This window comes from Periophthalmus magnuspinnatus, chromosome 15 (assembly GCF_009829125.3).
Source record: "Periophthalmus magnuspinnatus isolate fPerMag1 chromosome 15, fPerMag1.2.pri, whole genome shotgun sequence".
In the NCBI taxonomy this organism is placed as follows: Eukaryota; Metazoa; Chordata; class Actinopteri; order Gobiiformes; family Gobiidae; genus Periophthalmus; species Periophthalmus magnuspinnatus.
Window position 1 is genome coordinate 31,027,740 of NC_047140.1, and position 19,857 is coordinate 31,047,596.

At 43.5% G+C, this 19,857-nt stretch overlaps 1 protein-coding gene across 2 annotated transcripts in view; it reads right to left on the reverse strand.

Annotated features, from left to right (window-relative positions):
* The window catches only part of akt3a (v-akt murine thymoma viral oncogene homolog 3a), a 92,305-nt gene that overhangs the window by 29,150 nt on the left and 43,298 nt on the right, over positions 1 to 19,857 (reverse strand). For both annotated transcript variants that reach the window (XM_033979378.2, XM_055227098.1), the window contains exons 3-4: positions 15,755 to 15,880; positions 6,753 to 6,864 (exon numbers count right to left, since the gene is read on the reverse strand). In XM_033979378.2, the coding sequence (XP_033835269.1) occupies positions 6,753 to 6,864; positions 15,755 to 15,880 (238 nt within the window). The remainder of the gene's footprint in view (positions 1 to 6,752; positions 6,865 to 15,754; positions 15,881 to 19,857) is intronic.

Below are 19,857 nucleotides of genomic sequence, written 5' to 3' on the forward strand. Positions count from 1 at the left end.
GATTTGTGCGTTTGACTCACACACACGAAACACGAAACACTGACGCTCCAAATGGAACGGGAAGAATAAGACTCGATTTAACCCAGAGTCAGGAAAGACTTTAAAAGAAAATAAAGAAAAGCTGGTTCCGTCACTTTATGTCCAACCAGGATATCGGCTGAATCGATATCTGAAAGTCGATATCTGAAAGTCGATATCTGAAAGTCGATATCTGAAAGTCGATATCTGAAAGTCGATATCTGAAAGTCGATATCTGTCGATCTCAGTTAAATGTTTCTCTCTGAACAGAAGTGTTTGAGCTGAAACACAGACACAAATGAGCAAAGATCATGGAGCAGAACTAATGTGTGTGTGTGTGTGTGTGTGTGAGAGAGAGTGTGAGCCCATTTACTGTTTTTGTGTGAACCAGGCCCAGTTTGTGTGTGTGCATGTGTGTGTATATGTTGTGTGTATGTATGTGTGTGTGTATATATGTGTGTGTATATGTCGTGTGTCTGTGTGTGTGTATATATATCTGTGTGTGTGTATATGTTGTGTGTGTTGTGTGTATATGTTGTGTGTGTGTGTGTTGTGTGTATATGTTGTGTGTTGTGTGTCCGTGTGTGTCTGTTGTGTGTGTATATATGTTGTGTGTGTGTCTTGTGTCTGTGTTGTGTGTGTTGTGTGTATATGTTGTGTGTCTGTCTGTGTGTATATGTTGTGTGTGTGTGTTGTGTGTGTATGTTGTGTGTGTGTGTATATATAGGTGTGTGTGGGGGTGTGTGTGTGTGTGTGTGTGTCGAGCCCATTTACTGTTTTTGTGTGAACCAGGCCCAGTTTGTGTGTGTGCATGTGTGTGTATATGTTGTGTGTATGTATGTGTGTGTGTGTATATATGTGTGTGTATATGTTGTGTGTCTGTGTATATGTTGTGTGTCTGTGTGTGTTGTGTGTCTGTGTTGTGTGTGTTATGTGTGTATATGTCGTGTGTCTGTGTGTGTGTGTATATGTTGTGTGTGTGTTGTGTGTATATGTTGTGTGTGTGTTGTGTGTATATGTTGTGTGTGTGTTGTGTGTATATGTTGTGTGTGTGTGTTGTGTGTATATGTTGTGTGTTGTGTGTCCGTGTGTGTCTGTTGTGTGTGTATATATGTTGTGTGTGTGTTGTGTGTCTGTGTCTGTGTTGTGTGTTGTGTACATCCTGCAGTGAAGGGACACTTCTCCTCTGTTTCTAACACTGTGTTGTGTGTGTGTGTATATGTTGTGTACATGTTGTGTGTATATGTTGTGTGTTATCTGTGTGTGTGTTGTGTGTATATGTGTTGTGTGTTGTGTACATCCTGCAGTGAAGGGGACTCTCCTCCTCTGTTTCTAACACTGTGTATCTGTGTGTATATATATCTGTGTGTGTGTTGTGTGTGTTGTGTGTATGTTGTGTTGTGTGTATATGTTGTGTTGTGTGTGTGTTGTGTGTTGTGTACATCCTGCAGTGAAGGGGACTCTCCTCCTCTGTTTCTAACACTGTTCCTCCCCATTGACTTTCCATTAGAGGCGACTGTTCAACATCTGCTGAGCCAAAGTGTGTACAGTGTGTGTGTGTGTGTGTGTGTGTGCGTCCGTGCCTCTGTGTGTGCGTTCGTGCCTCTGTGTGTGCGTCCGTGCCTCTGTGTGTGTGCGTCCGTGCCTCTGTGTGTGCGTCCGTGCCTCTGTGTGTGTGCGTCCGTGCCTCTGTGTGTGTGCGTCCGTGCCTCTGTGTGTGTGCGTCCGTGCCTCTGTGTGTGCGTCCGTGCCTGTGTGTGTTTATCACCTGCTGCACGAGCCCAGCCGTGGCTCAGTGTGTACAGACCTGCTCCTGTGCGATCATGATGGATATGAGGCAGTTTTCTGATGTTTCAATTCAAGTTTATTCAAACAGAACATTTAAAAACACCAAACTGCAAACTGACAGTGTTTTGTGAAATAAAAACGGCTTAAATAACACAAAAACTTCTCGTGTAGTTTTTGTAGAGGCGTAAAGTGCAGGGTAAGACGTCGGGCTGTACGTCACGAGAACACGACCAGGCAAAAGTTTGGACACGCCTTTTTCTTCCATGATTTTTTACATTTTTTTACTACTTTCTACATTTTAAATACACACAGAAGACGTCAAACACATGAAGTAAGATATATAGAATTATGTAGTAATGAACATTTTTTAATAACTCTAGTAAATATTTTTTTTAACATGTTATTTTCAAATCGCACCAGCCAAAAAATGCAAAATAATGAAGAAAAAAACATATTTCACATATAAAACACATCTGAGTGTAAGTTGCATCCCAGGCCAAACTATTAAAAAACGTGCGACTTATAATCCGGAAAATACGGGATCCCCCCTTTGATTTATCGAAAAATATTGATTTTTAGTGTTTTGTTTTGTTGTTTTTTTTCTTTACTGTATAATTCCATATGTCTTACTTCATATATGAGCAAAAAATGAGCAAAATTAGTAGAAATAAACAGTTAAAGTTTGGACACGCCCTCTCGTTCAGTGTTTTTTTTTCTTTTTTTTACTACTTTCAACAGTTTAAAAAGAAAAAAGTATACAAAATATTTTTCGACAAAGCAAAGGGTGAATACTTTGAGGATTTAAAAATAAAATATAAATATAAAAAATATATTTAGTAGTGTTTTTATTATTTTTTGTCTTTGCTGCATAATTCTATAAATCTTACTTCATATATCTGAGATCTTAAACTGTAGAAAGCAGAAAAAATCAAGAAAAAAAAACACTTATAACTTACTTTTTTCCAGATAACGACCCTCTGTGTGACGGACGGTTATATTTACACGACCAGGCAAAACTTTGGACACTTTTCCCTGTAAATGTCGTGTTTATTTTCAGGATTATTCTCACTGAAGCATCAAAACTGTGACCGACGCAAACAAAACACAGCAAACAGAAATAAACTTAAAACACTGTGGCTCCAAACCTGTTCCCTCTTTGCTCTGAATCGTCGTTTGCACTTTTGACGTCTCCTGACCCTGACGCGGCGGAAGTGAAACCATTTCAGGAGAATTTATCAGGAAGTTCATAGAAGGTCAAGAGTCTGAGCTTCACAAAACAAACGGACGAGACGCTGAGGGATTTGACACTGGAATTCATATTTAAATACTAAATAAAACTCTATAAACTGTATTTTTCGGACGATAAGTGTCACTTTTTTCCTAGTTTTCCTAGTCCGGGGGTGCGACTTATACTCAGACGCGACTTATATGTTAAATTATTCAAATATATAGTGAGATTTAGACTAAACTTTTGCTTGTTTTTATTCTTTATTTATCTGATTAACTGTTAATATCTTACGTTAACAAACAGACACGTGTTCAGTTCTGTCTGTGCTTCATGTACGTGTTCGGTAACAGTTGATTATACATGTTTCAGTTCACTCGTTTGACCACTAGACGGCGCTGGTGTGTTTGTAATACCTGTAAGAAAATGTACTTGACTCGTTTTCTTTTATCGTTTTCATATTTAATTTCCGCTTATTTTGTTCCTCTTCACTTATAAAACCATAAAGGTGATCATTTTTCATTTGGAATAATATTGTAAATGTTTAGTTTATCAGAAGTTTAGTTTAAGGTCGTGAAAACTACTTCCTGTTTCCCGGTTTAGTCTTTCACGCTCGTGCAAAGTCTTACCCGACAGAGCTCTATATAAGAAACAACTGAGAAGTAAAATATGAAGTTTTGGGTTTGTTTACTCGCAGGACAAAGTGTTGTGTGTATTTTCCGTGCGTCATGTGCAGTTTTGTGTATTTATGTAAAATGAGCCAGAGCTTATGTTATTACTGTGATGAAGAAGTAAGACTACAGTGAACATCAGTGAAATAAACTTTTAAATGTCTGTTCTCTGTTCCCCAAAAATTCAACTTATATACGTTTTTTTCTTCATTATTATGTATTTTTGGCTGGTACTTATACTCCAGAGCGACATTATAAACATATTTGGTAAGACTTTATATTAACTATACCCTGTTTAGCCTTAATAAAGCATGAACAAAGACTTAATTAATAATGAAGAAACATGTCGAAAGTAGAAAATGTAAAGAAAAACTGTGCAGAAACTGAAACAGAAGCGTGTCCAAACTTTTGTCTGGCTGCGTCGTTTTTGGAAAAATCCGAAGCTGAAGTTTTTGTCCTTAAAACGAAATGTCATTTTGCAGTTTTCAAACGACGAATTTTTTTAATTTCGCCGTCACTCCTCTTCGCTCTAACAGTCTTAAACTACAAACGTCAATCTAAAAACCGCTTATGAATATCAAAAGCGAATTCAATTTCCCATTTTAATTTCAAATATTCCCGGCGTCGGTTGATCCTCCGGTAGCTTTCGGAATGTCTAAAGGTTTCCCTCCTCGTCTCCCCTCCAAACAAACGTAAGCGGGCGCCACATGCCGGGGGTTAGGACGCCACGGTAAACTCGCGATCGAGGTGAAGCCAAGATGATATTCAAATATTCTCAAATCCTAAGCGCTCGTCAAAAGCGAGTTGGGATTTATGCGCGCACACTTTGAAACGCGTCTGCCGTGTGAAGCCGCGGTGGATGGTAGTAATGAACCCGTTTGACTCCCAGAAGATCACCCCTGTGTGTAATGTTTTGTTTTGCCCATATGTTTCCTTGAGGGATCTGGAGAACACATCCGTCTGAACCTAAACAGCGCTGTCTGCTTCTCTGTGTGTTTTTTTAAAGATCTGACTGGCTTTTTTACTTCTAAACGTACCCTACACGCTCCAAAACAAGGGCGTACTTGCTAATGCGCCACAATGGAGTGATGGGTGTGATGCGCGGCGCCTACATGAAACGCGATCGCAAACTCGCTCAAGGTCAGGCTCCGTGGAGATGCTCCCTCTCATGGTTAGAGTGTATTTTTGTATAATGAGTTTTTTTGCTAATGAGAGATAATGGGCTTTCCTACAGTCGGGCACGATGCCAACGCGTGCCACCCCTCTCTCCGCTAACGGCTGGGAAAGCTGGAACCTCGCCAGATCGGTACAGTACGCCGCACAGAGTTACGCGCTGAACTTCAATGGGAGGAAATACACTCTTTATGCTAAACATCTGGGGCGTTTTATTTTTGCTGACCAGCGGAAAACGGTCAGTCATTAAGCCGGACACATGCTCGCTGCTTCCTGTTTGATTACGGCGCTGCGTTTTAAAGCGACACATAAGAAAAAGGGAAGTTGAACAGACAGCTGCCGCGCACACAAACTCAAAGCTCCGCCGCAGCATATGTGCTCCGCCGGGGAAAGCTGTTCATCTCCAGCTCCTCAGGAACAAACCGAGCAGCTGGAGAATTTATGAAGACGCCACTTGAAAGGTCTTCTTCTCCGCCCGCTCCACGCACTCCTCTTTACCTCACCTGTCTCCTCTACACCCACTACGCCCGCTCCTCTTTAACTCACCTGTCTCCTCCTCTACACCCTCTTTACCTCACCTGTCTCCTCTACGCCCACTACGCCTGCTCCTCTTTAACTCACCTGTCTCCTCCTCTACACCCTCTCTACCTCACCTGTCTCCTCTACGCCTGCTCCACGCGCTCCTCTCTACCCCACCTATCTCCTCTTTACCTCACCTGTCTCCTCTACACCCGCTCCACACACTCCTCTTTAACTCACCTGTCTCCTCCTCTACACCCTCTTTACCTCACCTGTCTCCTCTACGCCCGCTACGCCTGCTCCTCTTTAACTCACCTGTCTCCTCCTCTATACCCTCTTTACCTCACCTGTCTCCTCTACGCCTGCTCCACGCGCTCCTCTCTACCCCACCTATCTCCTCTTTACCTCACCTGTCTCCTCTACACCCGCTCCACACACTCCTCTTTAACTCACCTGTCTCCTCCTCTACACCCGCTACACCTCACCTGTCTCCTCCTCTACACCTCCTCCATATGCTCCTCTTTAACTCACCTCTCCTCTCCACCTTCTCTACCTCACCTTTTACTCCTGCTGTGGTGGAATGTAACCAAGTACAAGTAGTAAAGTACTGTACTTATGTAGATTTTAAGTAAGTGTATACTTTTTACGGAAAAAGACGATTTATTTTTAACACGGTCGTAGTTTGAGCAAACAGAAATATACAAATAAAAGCAGATCTATTGTTTCTGTTGAGCAAAATTCTGCACAAATCTTGATCAAAATCACCAGATTTGAAGCTTTATAAGCCTCAAAATCAAGCAAAATACTTTTACTTTTTACTCAATCAAACCTGTTGCTAATGTTAGCGGGAGCGAACTCGGGTGTAGAGATGTTCATATCATGATTTACAGACACAATAGTGAAATAAAAACCCCAGGATCATGTAGAGGGTTAATACGAACATTTAAGACCAAAATGAGTCTGAAGCAGCAGAGACAGAGAGAGGACACAGTTTTGTCACTGGAGCTGAAGTGCGGCTCATGATCACTTCCTGTTTGGAACGCGGCGGCTAGCAGGTTAGCTATGTCCATTTATATACAGTCTGTGGGCCTGGAGTAAGGAGCCCAACATGGACCCCCCCTCTAATATAAATTAACAGGAAATTAAGAGTCCTGTTCTGGGCCCCTTAAACCCTGGGGCCCCGGACAACAGACCCCTTTGCCCCCCTCCCTGTTGACTCCCCTGCATCATAATATATTATAATAACAGAGCAAAAATATAAATGTAATAGTAAATTCAAAATCTGAAATGTTTTCTTTGCTAAAAAATATGAAAAAAATAATAGTATAAAAAAAATGTGTTCATAAAATGGCGTGTACCTTTCGTCAGGAGTGTCCACGTGGAACGTCCTCTCGATGACGGTGGTCCACTGCAGACAGCGTATGATGAAGGTGTTTGGTTTGGGCCTCTCTGTCTTCATCAGCTGACATTCTGCAAACACAAACGTCCAGATCACAACCTGCTCTGGCTCTTCTTTCATATCGGGCCAGTTCAAAATGTTAACGTGTTTAAATGTGTCGCTCTATGGGTCCTCTTTAAATGTGTCGCTCTACGGCTCCTCCTTAAATGTGTCGCTCTATGGGTCCTCTTTAAACGCGTCGCTCTATGGGTCCTCCTTAAATGTGTCCCTCATTGGTTCCTCCTTAAATGTGTCGCTCTACGGCTCCTCTTTAAATGCGTCGCTCTACGGCTCCTCTTTAAATGTGTCACTGTGGGTCCTCTTTAAATGTGTCGCTCTACGGCTCCTCTTTAAATGCATCGCTCTATGGGTCCTCTTTAAATGCGTCGCTCTACGGCTCCTCTTTAAATGCGTCGCTCTACGGCTCCTCTTTAAATATGTCACTGTGGGTCCTCTTTAAATGTGTCGCTCTACGGGTCCTCTTTAAATGCGTCGCTCTACGGCTCTTCTTTAAATGCGTCGCTCTACGGCTCCTCTTTAAATGCGTCGCTCTACGGCTCCTCTTTAAATGCGTCGCTCTACGGCTCCTCTTTAAATGCGTCGCTCTACGGCTCCTCTTTAAATGCGTCGCTCTACGGGTCCTCTTTAAATATGTCACTGTGGGTCCTCTTTAAATGTGTGCGCTCTATGGGTCCTCTTTAAATGCGTCGCTCTACGGGTCCTCTTTAAACGCGTCGCTCTACGGGTCCTCTTTAAACGCGTCGCTCTACGGGTCCTCTTTAAACGCGTCGCTCTACGGGTCCTCTTTAAACGCGTCGCTCTACGGGTCCTCTTTAAACGCGTCGCTCTACGGGTCCTCTGGCTGTGCTCAAAGCCAGACTCCAGACCAGAGGCGACAGAGTCTGTTTGTGACTATAGAACAGCGCCCTCTGTCTGTCAGATCCTCTCAGTCTTTAACGCAGTTTAAAGCCGGAACGGTTCTCCTGCGTAGCCTCCGTCAACCGCAAAGGCCGCGCAGAAATGCGACAGGCTCACACCACGGAGCGAACGTCAACCGCCGTCTGTGCGCTTACGTTACGACGCCGAGCTGACTCCATTTTTTCCTATAGAAGAAGTGACGTGCGGTGTGAGACGGGATATAGAAGTGTACGAAGTCTGCCTCGTCGCACCAGAAGTGTCGTAAGTGTCCTTCAAATGCAGCCGAACTGGGACACGGCTCAAGACTGGACTGAAAACCCACCGCTTCTCCCTGGCATTTAACACTAGACAGGATATACAGGTGTTTAATTGTTCTTTCTCTATGTATTGTGCTGTTGTTCAAGTTGTTTTCAATGTGCTGTATAAAATTGAATTGAATTACATTATTTTTTTGTTATAATAAAGCAGAAAAATACGCTTAGTCCGAAACCATTTGCGTTTAGTTTGGTTTCTTCACAGTTTTATAAAGGAAACATACGAGAGTGAAGTGTTTATTTGGTAGATTTTGGTCAGATTTTTGGGTTAAGTGTCTCGCCCGACGACACGACAACAGCATTCATCGGTGTTGGAATCACCTGTGGAAGTGGACGCTCAACCAGTCGTGTTTATGTTGTATATTCGAACTGTCAACCTTTAGGTCAGAGGGCAAACACTCTACAAACTGAGCTACTGTCGCCTTGTGCACATATATTACATTTCCTTCATTAATACTGGCTAAAATAAATTAAAGATGAGTCAAATTTTAATCAAGATTCAGTCCTGTGTAATCGTCAGAGTTGGTCAGAGTTGGTAGGTCTACAGCCAATGCTCTGTCAGGAAAAACATGTTTTTGGAGCTGAGTTTGGACTTTGGATGATATTTTTGTGATAAATGTGAATAATTGAGTCGGGCATGTTTGCAAAAATCAAACTGAAAACTAAAATTACTCAATACGAGGATCATCTAGCCCTAAACTAGCGGAAGAGCAACAGGAAAAACAGTGAGTCTTTATCTGTGACGTAACAATAACTGAAATATCGAGGTATCGTATTGTCAAAAGTCTCAAAATAATAACTTTTCTTGCTTTATTCTCGGGATTATGATGGTAATACGACACCAAACGCTCGTCGAGGCTTTTAAAAGAAAGAAATAGTAAACGATATTGTTATAAGAAATACAGGAAGGTGCTCGGGCGTGAGTGGGATGTTTGGAAGCTCGTTCACATGTGGATAATATCTGGAGAGTGGAGCCGTTTTTGTGACGAAGGCCAATCTAAGAGCGCCATTATCACACAAAGGCATAATACAGTACACAGAGTGAGGACGTTAGGTACACAGAGCCAGATGGGTCCACGCACTCGCTCTGGGAAAGAATGAATCTTCATCGTCAAGCAGCCTCCCTGGTTCTCGGGGACAAGAGCTTGACATAAAAGAACATTACGATCCGCTGGTCTCCATGGCGATTATTCATTTACATACACAGGCTACCGTATATTTCACCTCTTTTCGTCTCTGCACGTGTCACGCAGACTGTTTAAAGACGTGACTGAGCGAGTGCGACGTCGCCCACGCCGTTCAGCTCCAAATGAAGCTCATCGAGGCCGGAGCAGGTAGAGCGGCGAATTTAGAGCCAAGTTCTGACCGGAAATGTCATAGCAACCAAAGAGCCAATCCAGAGCGAGGCTGTTGAAGGTAACGCCCCTTCCTGCGCGCACCCCTGGTTTAGCAACGCTGTCAATCAAACCTGTTGCTAACCTGTTTTGTTTATATTTTATTTTAATTTATTATTATTATTATTATTATTATTATTATTATATTTTGTAATTTTAATTTATTTTTAATTTTATTTTTTATGCTATTATTACATTTTTTTTTTTATTTATTTATTTATTCTCATCTATATTCTCTATACCCCCCTTTCCTCACTTACGAATTACTAGTCCTAGCACTCTCCTCTGCCGTCTCCACCTTACCCCCCTCCAAAATCATAGAAATGTCACACACCCACACACAACACACACACACACACCCACACACCCCCCCCCCCCACACACACACACCCAAACACGCACACACACAACAGACTTGTCACATACAACTGTAAACAGCTGTAACGTCTACAAACCTCATTACATCTTGTTATGTCCCGTCTGTCTGACCACCACTTGTCACTTTTGTATATTTATGGTCATGTATGTCTTGCATTAAATAAATAAAAAAACAAAACCTGTTGCTAACGCTAACAGGAGCAACCTCAGTAAAAGAAGGACCTGATTTGTCTGTTATTAATGTTCATATCTTGATTTACATACACAATAGTGAAATAAAAACCCCAGGATCATGTAGAGGGTTAATACGAACATTTAAGACCAGAATGAGTCTGAAGCAGCAGAGACAGAGAGAGGACACAGATTTGAATAAAAAAAAGGAAAAAAAAAAGAACTCAAAATAACCAAAAAATAATAATAATAATAATAACTCTATATAACAAAACATAAAATAAATCAACTCAAAATAACTAAAAAAAAACACAACATAAAACCAAACTCAAAATAACAAAAAAAAGCTCAAAATAACTAAAAAAAAAAACTCAGTATAACAAAACATAAAATAAATCAACTCAAAATAACTAAAAAAAAACAACAAAAACTCAAAATAACTCAAAAAATGAAGAAAATAAACAAAAACAAAAAAAATCATAAATAACAAAAAAAAAAAAAAATCATAAATAACAAAAAAAACAAAACAAACTCAAAATAACAAATGAACCCAGGATCATGTAGAGGGTTAATACAAACATTTAAGACCAAAATGACGAGTCAAACAGCAGCAGGTACAGAGAGAAGCGACAGTTTTCTGACATAAAGTTCGAGCCAGAGTTACTTCCTGTTCGGAACATGGCTAGCAGGTTAGCCACATTTACATTTATACATCTACAGTCTATGATCACTCAGTGGCTTCATCTCGCCTTTGTCCTTTATCTTGTGCCCAATTACTCTCTGTTTAAGTGCGGCACGGCGCAGCACGGCACGCCACGGCACGCCTCCTCCTCCTCCTCCTAAATATAGAGGAAGGTTAATGACGACGGGCCGAACACACAGCTGACTTTCAATGTACATTCAAGCTGCGCTCATAGACAAAACCTGAGAGCCGGTGAATGGCGCCCGCTGTGCCGCCGGTAAACAAGGTCACGCTACGGCCCGAGCCAACGAGAGACCGGGCACACACTGGCTGAAGTTTTTAAATGTAAACTGGAAATTGGGTTGTTGTTGTCATCGCAGCAGCAGGCCTTTGTGAAGTGTGTGTAGCTGTTTAGTGGGTGGATGTGTGTGTGTGTGTGTGTGTGCGTGTGTGTGCGCGGCAGCCTTGTATGGATGAGTCCCTCTGCTGGGAACAGGCCTGTCCCCTCTCTGTTCCATCTGACCACTTCTGTTGTTCCTGCAGATAAACAGCAAAACGCAAGCAAATCGCACACGAACTACACACGCCACCTGGCCTCGCAGCTTTGGGCAGCAGATGTGGTAGTGCCAGCGCAGTGCCAAGCATCCGGACGCCGATGTATGGCCCCGGCCTGTCCCCCTGTCCCCGAGTCCATTTCCTACGGCGCCGTCTCCTCCTCTCTGTCTGTTCGGAGCGGTGGGGTTAAGCTCCGCCCCAAACACACATCCTATACTGTCCAGAGCGTTCCTCCTCCTCCTCCTCCTCCTCCTCCTCCTCCTCTCGGTTTGGCTCCCCGGCTCAAGCTAATATGCAATTCTTTATCATTTTCCGAGGCATCTGCAAACGTTTTAGCATTCATCATCATTTTCGGACTCGTTTTCGCACCGCTCCTCATCCTCGCGCTGTTTTTGCACATAATTAACAACGACATCAGTGAAGGGAAAGCTGTGTAAGCTTTACTTTTGTGCCTCGACTTTAGCTAGTTACCGTTACCGGCCAGTCACGATAACACGTTTTTTGAAGAACTTACTACATGACTAAACCTGTGAATGTAGTAATGTTTAACAAAAGAGCTGAAATGTGTCTGGTAAATGAACACGTCTGAGTCTGGTCCATCTCAACACGACTGGTAATGGCAAGTAATGGAAAGTAACGGCAAGTAACAGCAGGTAATGGCAAATAAAGTAAAGTAACGGCAGGTAATGGCAAGTAACGTAAAATAACAGCAAGTAACAGCAAGTAACGGAAAGTAATGGCAAGTAATGGAAAGTAACGGCAAGTAACGCCAAATAAAGTAAAGTAACAGCAAGTAACAGCAGGTATCGGCAGGTAACGGCAAATAAAGTAAAGTAACGGCAGGTAATGGCAAGTAACGTAAAGTAACGGCAAGTAACAGCAGGTAATGGCAAATAAAGTAAAGTAACGGCAGGTAATGGCAAGTAACGTAAAATAACAGCAAGTAACAGCAAGTAACGGAAAGTAACGGCAAGTAACAGCAAGTATCGGCAGGTAACGGCAAATAAAGTAATAGCAAGTAACGGCAGGTAATGGCAAGTAACGTAAAGTAACGGCAAGTAACAGCAGGTAACAGCAAGTAACGTAAAGTAACGGCAGGTAACAGCAAGTATTGTCAGCTAACAGCAGGTAACTTAAAGTAACGGCAGGTAATGTAACGTAATGGCAGGTAACGGCAAGTAACACCAGGCAACAGCAGGTAACAGCAAGTATCGGCAAGTAACGTAAAGTAACGGCAAGTGACAGCAGGTAATGGCAAATAACGGAAAATAAACAGAGGGTAAAGGCAGGTAACGCAAGTATTGGCAAGTAAAGGCAAGTAACGGCAGGTAAAGGCAAGTAAAGGCAGGTGACGGCGGGTATGGTACGGTTTACTTTTATTTAGACAGGGACAATGCACAACATTACATTACCTTAAAAACATAGGAAAGATATATAGTGCCAGGTAACAGCAAGTAACAACAGGTAACGGAGAGTAATGGCAAGTGGCAGGTAACGGCAGGTAACAGGACGAGTGGAAGTTGGACGGTTTTGGGTCAAGTTCCTGAGTTGTTTTTCTGACTTGTGCTGCATTTTTCAAATCGGAAAAACATTTGCCCGAGTTCCGTCCCGTCCTCTGGAGGATTAAAACAGGACTGAACCAGGACTAAACCAGGACTAAAACTGGACTAAACCAGGACTAAACCAGGACTAAAACTGGACTAAACCAGGAGTAAACCAGGACTAAAACTGGACTAAACCAGGACTAAACCGGGACTAAACCAGGACTAAACTTGGACTGAACTAGGACTAAAACAGGACTGAACCAGGACTAAACTAGGATTAAATCGGGACTGAACCGGGACTGAACCGGGACTTAACCGGGACTAAACCAGGACTAAACCGGGACTAAACCAGGACTAAACCGGGACTAAACCAGGACTAAACAAGGATTAAACCAGGACTAAACCGGGACTAAACTGGGACTAAACCAGGACTAAACGAGGACTAAACCGGGACTAAACAAGGATTAAACGAGGACTAAACCAGGACTAAAACAGGACTGAACCAGGACTAAACCAGAACTAAACCAGGACTAAACCAGGACTAAACAAGGATTAAATGAGGACTAAACCGGGACTAAACTGGGACCAAACCAGGACTAAACCAGGACTAAACCGGGACTAAACCAGGACTGAACCAGGACTAAACCAGGACTAAACCAGGACTAAACCGGGACTAAACCAACCGCAGACGTGTCCAGGATTAACACACATCCATTCACAGATAGAGTCCGACTTTTAGGGGTCACCGAGGGGGCAGGGGTCGTCCATCCAGGTGAGTGAACGGGAGGATCCAGGTCCACAGAACAGGATCAAGGTACGGGACGGGCCTCTAAAATCCACATACACGTCCCTGACCTCGCTCATCGTAACACGTCAGCGAAGGTCCGTCGTCGTCCCGGTATCGAGCAACACAACTTCCTGGAGTAATTCGTCCTTGGAGTCGGTTTGAGTAACGCGTTTGGCCTCGTGCCACGACAATAACAGGTGCCATAATGAGCAGAGAAAACATTAAAATGAATCTTGTTAGCTCATTAGCCGGTTAACTGCACATGTCAGCCGTGTGTCGACTTTTACAGGTGACGTATACGAGCGCGCTAACGGTTTAGGCGAGGCCGCTGTTTAATTGTTGCCATGGCGATTAGAGTAAGCAACATCTGTAGTGCGATGTTAATACGGCTGCATATGGGACCAGCATTAAACCCATGTAAGAGTAATGAATGTGCTCCAGTCAATGCTAATGTGATTAATATGATGCTAAAAATAATCTGGAATATTGGCTCCCATCTGCCCGGGAGCAAACGGGATACGATTAGGATTAGCAGGAAAAGCCAGATGTAATGTGTTGTTATAGATATTAAAATCCGGGGATAGTAGAAATAAATGCTAAATAGACATGCTTTTATTTAGCGCTTTTCCCACCTTCAAGTCATTCGCATCAAGGAACCACACACACATTTATACACACATTCACACACCAGCTTACACAGACACTCGGGCAATGGGTTAAATCAAACCTAATCTGCAAAAACAACTTTCCACAGCTTTTAACCATGATCTAGTTCAGGGGTCGGAGCCGTTTGGACTCAGTTTACATAGAAAAAAAAAAACAAAAAAACCCCGGGAGCCGCAAATACTTTGACATCTAAAATGAAGATAAAACTGTTAATATTGCTTGTTTTTACCTTTACGCTTTGTATAAACTATAGTATTTGCTAAATCTCTGCATACATCTTTATTTTCCCTGTTTATCCCTGTTTTTATTATAGTTCATGGTGGAGAAAAGCTGCTCACAGACGAATGTGGATCTGAACATCGACTCCACATTTACTCATGTTTATGTCGGTGTCTCGATAAATGCACGGCGTTTTGGCGAGTACGACGCTTATTTTGAGCGATGAAAAATAATAAAATATTATTAAATTGTAATATTTCACAATATTCTTCCAATAATTCTTCACAAAAATCGTCCAATTCAGAACTACAATTAAAAAAGAACTAACAAATAAAATACACTTCAATTAAATACTTATAATTTATTTTCTCAAGTCACGTGGAGCCGCAGTGTGAGGACGAAAGAGCCACAGGAAAGAGCCGCAGTGTGAGGACGAAAGAGCCGCAGTGTGAGGACGAAAGAGCCGCAGTGTGAGGACAAAAGAGCCACAGGAAAGAGCCGCAGTGTGAGGACGAAAGAGCCGCAGTGTGAGGACGAAAGAGCCGCAGTGTAAGGACGAAAGAGCCGCAGTGTGAGGACGAAAGAGCCGCAGTGTGAGGACGAAAGAGCCGCAGTGTGAGGACGAAAGAGCCGCAGTGTGAGGAGGAAAGAGCCGCAGTGTGAGGGTGAAAGAGCCGCAGTGTGAGGACGAAAGAGCCGCAGTGTGAGGACGAAAGAGCCGCAGTGTGAGGACGAAAGAGCCGCAGTGTGAGGACGAAAGAGCCGCAGTGTGAGGACGAAAGAGCCGCAGTGTGAGGATAAAAGAGCCGTGAACTAGTCGTTTCTTCTCTTTGAGCCTCTGAAGTTTTATTTGGACTGATTCATGTTTGAGTTTAATCTTTAATCCACTATTTTCAAGATGCCATTTTGTCGATCTGCCCCCGTTTAACCTCCACCTGGACACGCCCACTATGACTATGACACGCCCCCTGTGACACGCCCACTGCGACGTCCTCACTTCCTTCTCCAGTTTTATTTCCTTAATCATTGATACTCGTTGATTCTGCAGCGTCGCGTCGTCATTTCGGCACAAATTTTTTTTTAAACGCTCTGCTCTAGTGCGACGTGCATCTGTCCACAGGGGGCGCTGCAGCTCCACGCCTCTTTACCGCGATGACGTTTACGGCGCCGTCAGCTCCTATTGGCCACCGCAGTTTTCTCACCTCAAACTCAGCGGATTTGTTTCTTTTATTCAGCTGTTTTTAGATGAATATTGTGATTTAAAATGTGTAAATCGGTTTGGTCGATCACCTACTTGCGACAGAGAAGTTATTGAGCGGGAAGGGCAGGTCTGCGTCTTGAGGTTTCTCTTTGTAACCAATGAAGGAACCGTCTGTCTTCAGCAGGAAGTACCGCGGGCGCCAGTTCTTTATGTATTCACCTGCAAACGAGCACAAAAAAAAACAGTGAAAAAAACACGTCGGGTTAGCATAAAGTGGCTAATCCGACGTCATCGTATCATCCATACATCAACGACACAGGAGAGAGATTACGTAGATTATTGAAATACAGATTGGACTCCCTCGACAGCTGAGCGCCTGTCTGTTCGGGGCCCGCCGCTCATCTGTCCAAAGAGAGTCTCTAGGAGTACGGCGCGGTTGCCAGATTCCGACCGGATTATCGTGTTTAAAAAAAAAAAAAAAAAAGGACAAAAACATGTTTACCAGCACAACAGTCGAGCCAACCCTGCCAGCATCATCATCATCATCATCTGGCCGACACGCAGACAGGTGCCGCGGCCATGACCCTGATATCGAGAGCGCGCCGGAGTCCACATGCTAACACGCAAACATGCTAACACGCTAACACGCAAACAAAAGGGATTATTTAACTAACATCTGAACTTTAAAGGTTATACATCACGTAAAACTGACTCTTGTAGCTTTAATCCATGTTTTAACGCCGTTTCCTCCTCAAAAATACACCTGGAGTTGTGTTTTGTTTCTTTTATTATTCTTCTAGATACATTTCCAAACTTCAAAACGCTCCGTTCCACCTTGTGATGTCACCAAGTGGTAGTTTTCAATAGTTTTTAACAGCTCCTTTTACCTTTAGTTCAATAAAAAAATGGCAATTCCAGAGATGAAATTATTATCCAAATGACTCTAGTGAAGCTGTACGGAGTTTAAAAACACAGCGGAGCACTTCCTGTATTACCACATGATGACATCACAAGGTGGAACAGAATGTTTTTTCTCAGTTTGAGAGAAGAACTCATGCCTGGAGTTGTGTTTTGTTTCATTCACACATGTTTAACACACAAACCAGCAGATTTACACTGAGTTCTTCTCTCAAACTAAAAACACTCAGTTCCACCTTGTGATGTCATCATGTGGTGAAACAGGAAGTGCTCCACTGTGTTTTTAAACTCCACACACCTTCATTTATAGAATCATTTGGATCATTTCAGCTTCTGGAATTTGCCACTTATTTCTACTGAACTAAAGGTAAAAGGAGCTGTTAACATGAAAAGTACCACTTGATGACATCACAAGGTGGAACAGAGCGTTTTGAGCTTTAAGTGTTACTCAAACATGTGTGGATGAAACAAAACACAACTCCAGGTCTGTTTGTGATGAGGAAACATTAAAACAGAAATCAGGAAATACCGTAATATGGGCCCTTTAAGGTAATATGGGCCGTTTAAGGTAATATGGGCCCTAAACCTTAACTTATTTTAACCCGTATAAACTTTAAACCATGTTGTTGACTTAAAATAATTCATGTATACAGAGTTTAGTCTCCACAATGTGATCGATACCTCCCCACACACACACAGACGCACACACACACACACACGCACACACACACACACACATCAGAGGTCCGGCGTTTCCGACTGGAGGAAGAACGAGGGAACATGAGAAAGTGCAAAGAGAGGAAGGAGATGACATGTGGAGGGATGGGATTACACGGCGCGTATGACCCGTCTTACACCGCCGCCACAAACAACAACATCTGGTGCACAGCTGGTGACGGAGCATCGGCCGACTGGCACCGAGGCATGGCACCGAGGCATGGCACCGCCGCCGCCGCCGCCACCGCCGCCGTATCAGATTACCCCCGGCACGATTACACCAGTGTCAAACACGACCACAGCGCACTGCACCGAGGACTGTTTGTGGAGTCACACTTAGTCAGACCTCGCCGTGGCAACAAATACCCGTAATCGATGCTCCGCGGTGACATCAGGCAGGGGGGTGTTCTGCGTGTGCGTGCGCTGGTGGAATGTGCAGCGGTTGCCGTGGTGACGCGATGCACACATTTAGCAAACGCTGAAGAAAAAAGTTTGAGGTTTGTTTTGTTCAGGAGTTTGTGGTTCGTGGTTCTGTTTAGTAGTTTGATTTTACACAAAAAGGTGAGAGCAGCTAACGGCTAATGCTAATGCTAATGCTAGCTTGTGACTGTAATGTTATTTGAGAGAGACTTCAGCTCGCCTGTTGTCGTTCCGGCTGAGTCAGTTATTTTTGGTCAGATTATGTTAAAATAAAGTTCGGATTAAAATTGAGTAACGAGCTTCAGACAGAGCAGTGCCTCCAGTTAGCGTCATGCCCCCAGAGAATATCGACGACATGAGGCTGTGCTGACCAGAAAACCAACATCTTTACGTATTTGGTGAAAACAAGTAACTTTATACAACTTATTTCACCTCTAGAAAACATATCGTACTAGAGATTGAGCAATATCGATTTTTTTCATGGTCGACACCGATTATTTTGAATCCAGATCAGCCGGTAATCGATAAGCTCTGCCGATATTTTTGGGTCGATATTTGGTACAAACTCATCCACAGCCTTTTTTTACTACGAACTGGATCAGAGGAGTTTTACAGTTCGCTCTTTGGCCAAACTAAATATTGGCCACAGCTGGAGATTTAAGGCCGATAAACCATGTGATAAAAGGGCAAATATCGGTTTGAGATCGGTCTGTGTCTAGATCTGATGAACAGAAAGTTTGTCCAGATAAAAGTCTCTGTGGTCAAGGATCTGGAGTTTAAGATGATCAGAATGAGAAAAAAAATGACTGAAAAGTTTTTATCATAACGGCAAAGATTTTGTGCTCCACTGTGTGTGTGTGTACTCTGTGTGTATGCTCCTCTCTGTGTGTGTGTCTGTGTGTGTGCGCTCGCTCCTCTGTGTGTGTGGTGTGCATTCGCTCTTGTGTGTGTGTTCAGTCTGTGTGTGTGTATTCGCTCGTGTGTGTGTGTATTCAGTCTGTGTGTGTATTCTTGTGTGTGTATTCATTCTGTGTGTGTATTCGCTCTTGTGTGTATTTGCTCTTGTGTGTGTATTCAGTCTGTGTGTGTGTATTCAGTTTGTGTGTGTGTATTCGCTCTTCTGTGTATTCGGTCTGTGTGTGTGTATTCGCTCTTGTGTGTGTATTCAGTCTGTGTGTGTATTCTGCCTGTGTGTGTGTATCGCTCTTGTGTGTGTATTCGCTCGTGTGTGTGTATCGCTCTTGTGTGCGTGTCATCCGTGTAAAGCGGATGTGACAGGCCGCGCTCGTTAACACGTTGCCCGTAAACACCTGCTCGCTGACGGGGCGGCGGGCGTCGTACCTCTGGGTGCTGAAGGTGTGTGTCGGCGGGAGCGGGGAGGGATTTGAACCGACAAACGGAGACGACGAGACATCCGGACGACGCCAAACGGGAGAACGCACTCGGCGCCAGCGCGTCATCGGGATTAACAGATCACACCTTTCCTTTCAGCCATTATCCCGCCTTTGAATATTTTTTTCATTTTCACAAATCCACCCACTCGTCCTCCTTCTCCCGTTTATGTTTACTCCGCTTCTGTCAGGAACAAAGCATATTCTTTGGATAGCTGTCTGCGCACAAACAGACGGGTGTGAGAGGGGCGGGGGGCGGCGGGGGGCGGCGGCGACGGCCAAATCACCACAAAAAACACTGTTGTGTAACTTCAAATTAGATGAGTAATACTACTACAATACTACTACTATAGTACTACTGTACTACTATTACTCCAACAGCAAAACTCCACGAGAGCTCAGAGTGTGTGTGTGTGTGTAATGGGCGTATGTGTGTGTGGTTCTGTGTGTCTCTGTGTGTCTCTGTGTGTGTCGGGGTATGTGTGTCTGTGGGGGTGTGTGTGTCTGTGTATCTCTGTGTGTGTGTGTCTCTGTGTGTGTGTAATGTGTGTGTGTTGTGTTGTTGTATATAAAATGGGGCCGTGTTCTTTTTGCATCTCGTTTCATTTTCACAGTCACTTTAGTGGAACAAAGGCCTCGGTTTGTGGAGTCAGATGTGACTCTGCCGCTCCACTTTGGTCTGTGTGGACTCTGTGGACACTCTGGACACTCTGGACACTCTGGACACTCTGGACACTCTGGACACTCTGG